The sequence below is a fragment of the Pinus tabuliformis genome, chromosome 7 (genome assembly GCF_031772625.1).
Source record: "Pinus tabuliformis cultivar Carrire ecotype Pingquan chromosome 7, CPIR1, whole genome shotgun sequence".
NCBI lineage: Eukaryota > Viridiplantae > Streptophyta > Pinopsida > Pinales > Pinaceae > Pinus > Pinus tabuliformis.
The window spans coordinates 828185347-828197537 of NC_142293.1; the positions used below are offsets into that span (position 1 = coordinate 828185347).

The 12191-nt window shown below is 37.6% G+C and overlaps 1 protein-coding gene across 2 annotated transcripts in view; it reads right to left on the minus strand.

Moving 5' to 3' along the window:
* Positions 1–12191, minus strand: part of LOC149250174 (calmodulin-binding transcription activator 1-like) — a 161869-nt gene that overhangs the window by 90066 nt on the left and 59612 nt on the right. For both annotated transcript variants that reach the window (XM_089458930.1, XM_089458929.1), the window contains exons 3-5: positions 8257–8338; positions 7772–8130; positions 6689–7392 (exon numbers count right to left, since the gene is read on the minus strand). In XM_089458930.1, coding sequence (XP_089315056.1) covers positions 6689–7392; positions 7772–8130; positions 8257–8338 — 1145 coding nt within the window. The remainder of the gene's footprint in view (positions 1–6688; positions 7393–7771; positions 8131–8256; positions 8339–12191) is intronic.

Genomic DNA, 12191 nt, shown 5'->3' on the forward strand with positions numbered 1-12191 from the left:
AACGTTTTTACAGCGTTTCGGACAAGAATCGTATCCGTTTATGTATCGGAAACGGGGATCCGCGTTTCCAGAAAATTCTTCAGGAGTTTCTGGTAACCTAGCATCAAACACAGTTCAGATGATAGAGTGCAAAATTATTTTCTTTCCATTAATATGTTCTGAAAGTATCATAATGAGTACCCTCTCAATAAGGGTTTAAGCTATTCTCTTGGGATATGAACTCCAAAACTCACAATCGTAAAGGAGAGAACATGCCACCAGAGTGTGAAAGAGGCAAATCTTATAGCCCATATATCCTAACATTGAATCTGGAAGCATTGTCTTTCCAAGATCTGCAGTGTTGCATATCCTTTACTCCTGAGTAAACATATAATGTGATTACTTTACAACCTATCCTTTATATATGAGAAATGAGATAGTGATGAATTCCTCTTTGTTAAACAAGTTATAGGTTGATTCTTGACCTTCAAACTATGATCATCACAAAATGAGCTCAAAATGTGTAGCTATTTTTGTAGACCTAAAACTATGTGAGACAAAAGGTGAATATCATCACCAAAGTTTAAAGATTAAACAGTTAATGCTAATGAAAATGCCGCAAAGAGCTGTTGAAATTTGGGGCAGCTTCAGGATGAATTTCCCCAAGAGAAATCCAATTGCCCCAAAGAGAAGCTCAGCTACCCCAAAAGAAGCCCATCTTGCCCCAAGGAATAATTTAAATTGGTTAAAGGAAAATATTATTATTGATGTGTTCTTGGCACTCCTCTTTGATGTGACAACTTTATTTGGGCAAGCAATCTTTAAGGCATGTGGTGAAATATTTATTTAATATTATTAAGATCATATTAAAGTGGGTTTTCCTCAAGTCGGTTTCACTTAATGAAGGGTCATGTTGGCACATAAGAGACCGCTTAGCTCCTCTAACATCTTGTATAAATTAGATCACCTCATGGCTCATTTCATCACAAGTGAATCACACCCTTGGAGAGTGTCTTCTATGGCAGTCGCAGGTTTGAGAGCCCTAGCTGAAGTGGTGAAAAGAAGATGTTTTTGGTGCCTCCTCTTGTGTTTGATCTTTGATGAATTTGGGAGACTTCTGGCCGAATTGGAAGGGATTATTCTGTGCAAGTTTCAGTGACGTTTTTCTCTTGAGACAGGGCCGAAGTCCTGTGTGAAGAAAAAGGAGGGCTGAATCCTTTACAGGTGCCCACATCCCTCTGAGATAAGGCCACATTTCTTCGTATTAGTTCAGACAGGGCTGAGCCCTAAATTGGTTGCAGGTCGAAGGTTTTGTGAACAAGGTTTGGGCATTAAATTAAGGTTGAGTTGCTTATGGACAGCGCAGGGATAGAAGGCATCATAGAGGCGGTCTAGCACTAGCTTTGAAGGGTCATTTGGACAAGAAAGGGAATCGTCCTGTAGCTGCCTCAGGGTGCCCTAACCAGGGCCAAAATTTCAGATATCAAGTGTTCAAACTTCACATAGAAGAGTTTTATGAGAAAAAGATTACATGTCCTAAAAGGTATGTATGTGTCTCTCAAGGTTGATGGATGCTAGGCATTTGGACAGACTTATATGGCAGCATCCTTGTGACTGTGATATATGGCAGTATTCTTTATGTCAATGATATATGGCAGTGTCCTTGTTCAGCGATGTGTGACAGTGATCCTTGTTCCGTAACTTTTGTGCCTATGACAGCGATGAATAATAGTGCCATTTGTGCCTATGATGAATGGCAGTGACTCTTATGACAGTGAGTTATAGTAGTGATACTTGTGCTCACAGTGTGTTCATAACAGTGATGATAGTAACTGAGTAATGTCTGACAGTGTGTTCATAACAGTGATGATAGTAACTGAGTAATGTCTGACAGTGTGTTCATAACAGTGATGACAGTAGTGTATGACAGTGAGTTTATCGCAGTAATGAATGGCAATGTCCCTATAACAATGATGTATAACAGTGTCCTAATGACAATGATATACAACAGTGACTCATGCTCCTATGGCGGTTACACGTATGATATGTGAGACAGGGTTATCTGCTACTTCTGACAAGTGATAGGCAGCCTTATGGTTTCATTAGAGAGGTCTTGTGGAGGGCCTCCACATATTCTTGTCTGCTGGCATGTCATGAGGATCTGGCATGATACAAAATTGGCCCTAGGAGGCCCAATGTGTTTGATATTGAAAGGCCTGTGTCTCATTCTTATTGCACTTTGTATCTCAGTTGAACATTTGATGAATATCTAATAGAAGAAGAAGAATTGATATTGAGTTTTCCCCCTTGTGGGATTTTGCCCTGGTCTCCAACCAAAATCATGGTGTCTCTATTGTGTATGTTTTTCTTCTGTTGTTCCTTACTGTTCCGCTGCATTGTTGATGTTATTGTTCTCTCTATATAATTGCTTATGATGATATGGGGTGAATGTAATGTGTAAATTGTTGAAAAGTTTAAAAATGTGATTATCTACAGCAGAGAACAATCTAGCCCTAAAATTAACAAGAGCATAGCCACTAGTTCATCTATAGAATGTGGCTGAAAGTGGGTAATGTCACATGACACCTATGAACTTGTGCAAGTCATCAATGTTGCCAGTTTTGATATGGGACCTCCCAATAATCATCCTATAGAGTCATCACCAGTGAAATCACCTAATCTGAGAGCCTCAACCCTTAAGCCTCTCAAAATAGTAAATGCCTTGGAACTGTATCAATCGATTTCTCAAAAGCCACAAATCAGAAGTATAACTCGCCTGCTTTCTCTTCCTCAACCAGCATTGTAGCAGTAAAATATGGTCACAAGTGCAATGATTCCTTCTAATGCCTAATAGTAATTGCCCTTTAGCCTGAAGTTTAAATTTTATTTTCTCAATCCATTTTCAGATGAAGTCATCAAATATTGCAGCAAAGAGTTTCGCCAAAGTGTGCCCAGTCATGACAATCCGACCATTACTTGGTACAGTTTGTTCTTAAATTTATGACAAAGGATGGTGAGGTCCCCTAGGGTAAAAGGACAATTTAAACAAATTGCCTATGATTAAGGAATTTAGCTTTCAAGTTTCTGACATATCTAGATCTAGTAAACAAGTTTAGAATTGCTTACATGATCATGTGAATCAATAATGAAATGACAACTTGAAGATCTGAGATTGAGAATGATAGGTGGTTAGTTGGGGATGTAATAAAGTGAAGTGGAATTGCTAAACCAAGTGTCAAGATCCGTAATGGTGCAAGTGGACTTTTCCAATAGGATTGTTCCTAAAAAGGATTTAGGATTTACTTTAATTTGTTGAAGGATATTTTTGCATCTGCAAATGAGGGGCTGAAATTTCTTATTACTAGTTATGCCTTGATAGAATTTTGGATTAACATGGCTTTAATGAGTCTATGAATGAGGATATATTTAGTTAAAACTTATGCTATGGTGCCTTTTGCAATCTACATCATACCAAGAATAGAAAATAACCATATGCAGAGTGGAAACAGGATGTGTGAATGTAATGGGATAATGCAAATAAAGTTGCTAACCAAATAGCCTACAAGAAACTTTATGCTCTATCTACAAGGTCATGGGTTTCAATATGTGAGGAAGAATAGATTTAAGAGATTCTTGCATCATATTAGTCCTAATGGAAGTGGTTGAAGAAAATAATAATGGATTGGTGTGGGTCAGAATAGGTAGGATCCATGTGAGGATGTTTTATAAAGGACTCACTAACCAAAGCATAATCAACCACAGTAACTCGCCAAAGAAAAAAACATAGGTCTACCATCACTACCCAGAGTTTTAAAAATCAGCCGGTCTGAACTGGTAACTAGTCAAACCGGTGGGTTGGACAGGCCTGAGTAAGGAAACACTAGAAAAACCCTGAAAATCTGCTACCTAGGGTCCTGGACTCCCCCCACACATGTGAGATCTGAATAGCCAGTTATGGTCGGAACCAGCCAATTAGGGCCAGTTTGCTACCAAACAGGTACAAACCGGCCGTAACTGGTTAGGGTTGGAACTAGCAAGTTAGGACCAGTTTGTACCGGTTAGGTACCAAACCAGCTGGTTTGGTACCTGACCGGTACAAACCAGCCCTAACTGACCGGTTCTGACCCTAGCCAGTTGATCAGATCTCACATGTTTGGAAGGGGTCTGGGACCCCAGGTGGCAGTTTTTCAGGTGGTTTTGGAGGAAACCAGGTGTTGTTTCCCTCCCAAAACAGCCCCCCTTGGATAGAAAACCAACCCTCCCACTCCCAAAAAAAAAACCTAACTCAACCCCCTTGCAATGCTGACAGTCATTGATAATGTTAGATCGTAAAAGTAAAAGGAGAGGCAGGTGTACCTTCACAAGAGTTGGACCATTGGTTTGGTTCCTATGAAACAGAATTCCAGCTTGTGGAATTGACCACTACAACATGACGTGGGGATGACAGGTGTAGCTGTACAGGAGATAAAATATTGGTCAACTTTCCTCCATGTGTTCCTGGGTCAGGTTTAAAGGGGAGTATCAAAAGCAGATTGTGGCACTCAAATCTGGATTTAGGGGGTAAAGGTTTGTAGATGATGTTCTTGTCAAAATTAGACGCTACATCAAGCATATACATGTAACACTGATTTCGAGTATATTTCATAGTTCGTGACTTGAAGGTCTTATTCTAGGGAGTGTAGAGCAAATATCGAGCTCTAGGCAACCACTATTAGCACATTGACAAGTTGAGTTCATTTTGTAATATTACAAGTGGATTGGACCTCTTGTGAGAGAGCTAGCATATATAGAAATGGATAATGGCAATGATGCCACCAAAACTATTATGTGGGTGGCTTCAGGGATCTACAAATCAAAATAAAAAGAACGGGCAGAAAGAACAGTAGCCTCCTGCAGCAAAACTGAGAAGTGGTGGACTTCTCCAGGAAAACAAGTTCCAGAAGTCCACACATCAGATTGAAGTCCAGAAGAATCCCTTTGACATCAAGGAAGAGTTTGTGAATTAATGACAAATGTTGAATTAGCATTAACGGGTAAACACAAGAAGCAAACTCTAGACACAGAAAGAGATGTAGGTGATGCTCCTATATATGAAGAGAAGCAACAATTTGCACCAGAATCAGAAGAGGAGCTAGTGCCATAATCGACCACAGTGAAGGTACCAATACAGAGCCTGAGAATGTACCATGGGGAATGTCCTGGACTAAGTGAGCCACACAGGAATATCCTGTGGAAAGAGTTGATGGTCTCAAGGTTCAACAACACAAAATAAAGATAGAGAAGGAAAAAACCAAAATGGAATCTAAGAAGAAAACTCGTGCCTTGCAAAATGAAAATATTGGAATGCAAATTAAGAAAGAAAAAGTTGCAAACTCACTTAAAAATTACAAAATCCAGTAAGTTGAAGAAGAAAAGCACATTTAAATTTTTATTAGCATTTCATGGTTTTAAGGAAACAGAAACTGAAAGAAAGTGATGCAAATTTCTGTCTTCTATTAATCTATTCAAAGGACGAAAGGATAACTGGGATTACTAGTAAATTTAAAAATCTACTTCTTTGTTTTCTGATCTGCTTCACATTTAAAAATTGATACTCCATTGTTAATAAACTATTGGGTAAGTTCTATTCTCAATAAAAATACCTCAACATTTTTTGACGGTTACGGTCCCATAACTTAATAACTTAAGCCCCATGATCCAAAAGAAGGGATAGTTATAAAATGAAAGTCAATAAAAGTAACCATCAAGCATCAAGGTGGTCATTGTTCAACAAAATCTGGGGATGCTCTCTCTCGTTCTTTTATGTAGGTTAATGTATTTTGGTATTATATAATATGTAAGCCAACCAATTGGTCTTGTTCCTCTGACTTTGTGTGATTTTACAGTTCATTGATTGTGAAATGAGGAGAAGTCAATACTCCCTTTGTGATCACAATAAAGTGCTGTAATACTGCACTCAACAGTACCTATGGAGTAATTACAAATTTCCATCAGCTCGCAAGTAGGTTACACAGTACATAAAACAATTTCAAATTAATAAAAGAATAATTTGGAGGACAAGAGAGTTAATACTTGGACTCTAGGAGAATTAACAGAGATCCAATGTTACTTATTCAAAGCAAATATAGCTGTGGAGTGACATCCTGTCACATACATCACTACATTCTTCAAATTGAAAACACCTTTTAATATTTTTAAATATACAGTTGTAATACCATTGTCTAGTACAGACAGACCTGTTATCTTTATAATCTACTTATTCATCATCAGTTCACTGACAAGTCATGAGACTTTTATTCATAATCATCACGCAGATCTAGTACTTTTATTTTCTATTGTCAAACATAGATAGAAATGAACTAACATTAATGGATTAATTATACCACGGATGATGAGGCTTAAATTTTCTGATGTTTCATGAGTTCTAATTATGTATTGTAAGTTCATCAACTTCCAGCTGATGCGAGAAAAGTTATTTCAATCTATGTAGCTTGCTATATGACCATTAACAGTAAATGCTAAATGGCCACACCCAGACATGATATCAAGCTTATTCTCGCTTAGCAAACAGGATAGTTTACAAAGTTTGTCAATTCAATACTGTGCTATGATTGTAGATAAACAATGTATTTGTTACCAAGCCACAAGAATACTCCGCAGATTAGAAAATATTGTGAATAATCAAAAAAGGTTGGTTTTCTATAATTACCGTCCATAAAATGCAGCCCAGTGTAGTGCACTCCAACCATGTGTGTCTCGGATATTAACATTGACACCAGCAGCAACTATTGCATTTATTGCCCAATCATAACCAAGGGCAGCTGCTACATGTATAGCTCCTTGACCCTGATCATCTAGAACACTTGGACCTTTACCTTCTTCATGTATTTGGTACAGAAGCCAATCATAAAGTTTTTCCTTAAATAACTTCTGCATCAACTGTTCTCTGGTCTTATCAAGAAACAAAGTAGAATCTTCTGTAGATCTCTCCATCTTTACCCACTCATCTTCACCATCTTCCGTGAGAGAGCATATTCTACTCTTCAAGCTGCATTTGTCACACTCATCACTTCTGCAGTATCTATCTCTCTCATCCAAGTTCAATGACAAAGATTTTGCAAACCTTATCTGAAGAAGTATTAGGTCTGCAGACCCTTTCTCCATCTCCAAACCAGAATTCACACCTCCAGATAAACTAGCTCGATACTCAAACTCACGCACTTCACTACATGCTAACCTGTTGCTACATGTAACATAGAAGGGCACCCTCCCAGGGGCATGGGGTGGAGCATAACAACGAAGAACACTTTGACCCAAAAGCTCAGCTGGAACCTCAACTTCTCCAAACATACAAGACCACTTATACTTCTGAAGATACTTTAGACCTCCCAAGAAGGTACCCGTTATTAGAATCTGCAACAAAACATGGACTAGAATAAATATTCTATTCATAATAGATAGAATGTTTGAACTACCTCCTTTCAGGATATGCTCTAGAATCAGTAATTTATTTGTGAATACATGTAGAACGTTTAAACTTCTTACTGCCTTTCTTCTTACTCCATTTCATCGCTCTCTAATACCTTAACAAGATTGAAAAATATTGAGCACAATATCTGCATTTTGCTTTCATATAAAATAGAATTGCTATACCTATTTATGGAATGGAAGACAAACTGCAGAATCAAATTCTACTATATAATGCCTCTGTGACCTCACAGCAGCTTTCATTTCTTTCCACTGCCAAACATGCATGTTTCCTAATTATAATTTGTGACTATGTGCTACATACCTTTGTTTCCACTTCTGTGTATGCCCAGTCAGGAGAAAAATCAATAACGCTGAAAAGTTGTTCTTGGGATAGTGAAGGTCCCATCAAGTCTATGTCCAACTGCATCTGACGTTGCAGGCTGGAAACTTCCTCTACTCCATTTTGATTACCAAGGGTATTCCAGTACGTGCCAGAATCAGAGGCTACCAATGATTCATCTCCATCACCACCGATTTCTTTACTCATCCATCGTCCAAAGCTATCCAATTTCTTCAAGCCCTCTTGAGCTTCAACCTGAGATGGACTTTCTGACAACTTTGTAACATGAAAATCAGTCGCAGGATTCAACCCATTCTCTGCCTTTGATGGCGCATATTTATCTGTCAAAAGATGAGCACAATAATTATTCTGTGCTTTATGTTCTTTTCCCTGATCATTCTTCCGAAATGCTGATTCATGGGAATGCTGTAAATATCTTGAAAGGCATTTAATGTTTTGAAAAATACCTGATTCATGACCCCATTCAGCTCTCTGTTCTTGCATTTCGTTCCACTGTGGGGAAGTTGATATTGATTTCTGGGAGTTAATCTGTGGATCAATCAGACAATATTACAATTGAGAAACTGCTAATTAAATTACCTGAAAACGCTAAGCATTTTTATGTCCTGCAACAAATGTCATCCACCAAATTAAATAATTGAACGTCTTTTAAATTCTTCCCATGTAAGGCATTTAAGAATATTGCAGAAAAAATAAATTATAATTTTGAGAGTTGTGTAGGAAACATATTGAAAATTTGAGAGTGATTTAAATTCCTTAGTGTTTTCTTATGGAAAACAGATTATTGCCTTCGTGCACTCTTATCTCTATTTGATCCCGATATATTCTATTCTTCTTGTTCTATGATGTATTCTCTAGTGAGTAATATAGGCTTGCTCCTGTATGACCATATGGCATGCAGAGATCTGTCTTTTACAAAAGAAATGAATACTGTTTTGAGAAACCATGCATTGATCCACCCTTCTAATAGCATAGTTCAATATGGCTAGCTTGAATTGTTCAAAATGACAGAAGACCTTAACAGACCAGCAAAATACCTCCAAGGGACTGTCGTTGAGGAATGTATGACCCCTTTATAGCAAGAAGCCATAGAAAAAGGTCTCGAAAGGAAAGAAAAGGACATAACCAGGGCCCGGGATGCAACCATCATTGGGAACAAATATTGCATATACATTTGCAATGCATGTGAGTTGCTTATAAAAAGCTTGTTTCAACAGATGGAACAAGCATAAAGTGATTACCATCAATTCAGGCAGAGAATGACTCCCTATAGTGATGAGGAAAGCCCTCTGTCACACACTTACAGTTCGTAGCTGATACCCTGTTCATGGGCAAATCAACAGTCTGAAATCCAAACGAACTTAGATCAATTTTGAATTCCTTTCTTCTAGCCTTGGATTTAATGTTATGAATATAATATATATAAAAAGGTAATGTAAATATAAATAATAATAAACAATCATAATAATGATTAATTAGTATAAGGACATGACTATTCATCAAGGGGCACCTGCCTAGGTATATAAGCGGGCCCTCATTTGTAACATTTTCATCATCATCATATATATATATATATATATATATATATATATATATCAATGGACATCTTCATATTCCAAGTGTTCTGGAGTATTTAACTTGTAAGTACATTGGTATCAGAGTGTAAACAAACTTTGTCGTTACAGATTTCCCTTTGTTTGCTCGATGAAAAATAATGAAAAACTCCTCAAAGCACAATCTCATATCTCTCCATTGCAAAATGAGGTTAAAAAGACCAAATCTCCAGCTATAAAGTGTGATTGGCAACAATAGGCTAATAATTTCCATCAACTTGCTATATATATATATATATATATATATATATATATACACACGCTCTTTATAACCTAAATTATATATAATAATATAAAGTAATTTATAGTTCTTATATTATACAAAATTACTTTATAAGCTATATAATAATTTAAATTATATAACTTATATATATTTTTTATTTTTATATAAGTTTAAATTTAAAAAAAAAATACATTTATATTGTTTGTACCTATTATTTTCCCATTGCATCTGGATCCTGTCTTTTCAAAAAACTGATGGACCCAAACCTAAATCCCAGTAACTTAAATCTCAATACCTCAGCCCCCCTCCGGTAGAAAGAGTTGGCAGAAGCGTCTCCTGGAAATCTCTATCAAAGAAACTAAGAGGTAAGTTTTCTTCATGGGCTTTCTACTACCTATTTCTCACTGGAAAAATTGTACTGATCAAATTTGTCTTGCAGGCCCTCCCTCTATACAAATTCCATCCTTGGAAACACCAAAAAAGTTCATTAAATCAATCCAGAAAATTTCGAAAGATTTCCTCCAAGTTTGGGGAGCTCAGCATAAGAGCAAATGGCCTCTAGTAGCCTGGTTGAAAGTTGCTTCCCACAAAAAAAGGGGCCTCAACATCCACAATCTGATGTGGATGAACTCAGCTTTGTGTGGGAGGGTGCTCCAGCATTGGCTCAAAATCTTATTCAGCAACTTTCAATGGAGCAAAACTTGGAAACCAAATATGCCAAAGGTGTAGAAGAAGAGAATTTAAAAAGAATGAACCAAACTCCCCCAAGATCCCTCATCTAGAAGAGCATAGGACAGTGATTCTCTCTTATTCAACAAGAAAGCATTCAGGACATTGGAGTCCATGTGATTTCGCTCTCTTCTAGGAAGACACCTGACACTAGCAAATTCATTTCTCAAAAGATCCAAGCAGGGTTCCACGAGGCTTGAATTTGAGTTACGGTTGGGGGCTAAGGTTGAGAGCTACTTGGAACGTCTCAATAATAGCGACACTTAATCCTGGCAGGAGTGGAAGCACTAAAACATTAGCTAACAACCTTTACAGTTCAAGAAAAGGAAAACCTGGTCGAGCTTCTAAGACAAAGGAAAATTCAGGTTAAAGAGTCAATCAAACATTCACAAATAGGGAATGCAAGAGTAGGAAATTACAAGGTACAAAGAGCATATGAACATTACCGATGTACCCAACGAGACATTGAAAAGGAAAGGACTTGGGCACCAGTATGGGCACTTTTCATACAGCCCAAGATAAACTAAGAAGAGGATATGTAGAACCTTCAACATGCCATGACTATGAAACGCAAGAAAAGACAGAAGATCATCTCCTCCAGAAATGCCTAGTGTTATTGAATCTATGCAACAAGGGGTGGCACATCTTCCAACAATCTCCAAAAGCAAGGGCAGCCATAATAGAATTTATGGAAGGTGACAACCCTTAATTTTTGACAAACAAAATCACTGATTGGATGTGAAATGTTTATCCAGGGTTCCTCGTTTCAAATCATTGGAAAGGAACAAAAAAGTTTATAGGGGAGGGAAGAGGTTAGTAGCAACTATTGATATGATTGAAATAAATATCCATGAGATGGATGACACAAGAAGATGGGCAAAGGATGATAAAAACAAGATAGAAAGCGAAAGATTCATTAATCAGTTCTTCAAGATAAATATGAACCGCAGTCTAAAGATCAACCTTTTGGAGCAAACTTGCTTTCCAAATGGTTACTTCGGAGAATAGGGTATCTAAATTTTAAAACATAACATCGATGCAGCATAATAAGGTAATCCCAAGAACTTGGGGAGTGGATGTTGCCTCAAGATCAAGTAACTTGATTTTGTATGCATGCCTTTGTAGGAGGATATGGGACAAATAATTCCACAAAGATCTTCACACCTGAATATGATGATTTGGGCACGACCAATCTGCTCTCTGAAGGGGATTCCACAATGGTCATTGACATCGTTAAGAAGCTAATACAGGGTGCCTCTCCTAATTCTCTTTCCCTTAATTGTTGATAGACAACAACAATAGAAGGACTAGGGACTATAGTTGGACACTTTGATTCCTTATTTCCATCAGATGTCACAAGAACTACCAATAAGCTAGCAAACTTCTTAGCAAATGGAGTTAGACAATGGAGGAAATTTCTTAAGGTTTATGGCTTAACATACCATTAGCTCCCTTAACAAATAGTTCCCAAATTGTAGCAGAAGAGGATAGCCATAACATGGCCCCAACTAACAATTTCGACTCCCAAAATAGGAGTTAAGCATGAGCCATACGGGTGAGTTAAAGCATGAAACGTTGGTGTAAAAGGAAGTGTATGATGAGAACATGATTCACCATGAAAGAGATATGGGAGATCATTTAGGGAGGCACACCAAACACTTTAACGAAGCCATTCACATACAAAGGGATCTAGCATTACACGCTACCCTTTGTCACTATTACTACAAAACCTAGCACCTTAGTGCAAAGCCTCCTTAAGCAATCTAGATTGAGAACAACATGGGAGAGTTGCCATTGTCGCCTCAATAACTACTCC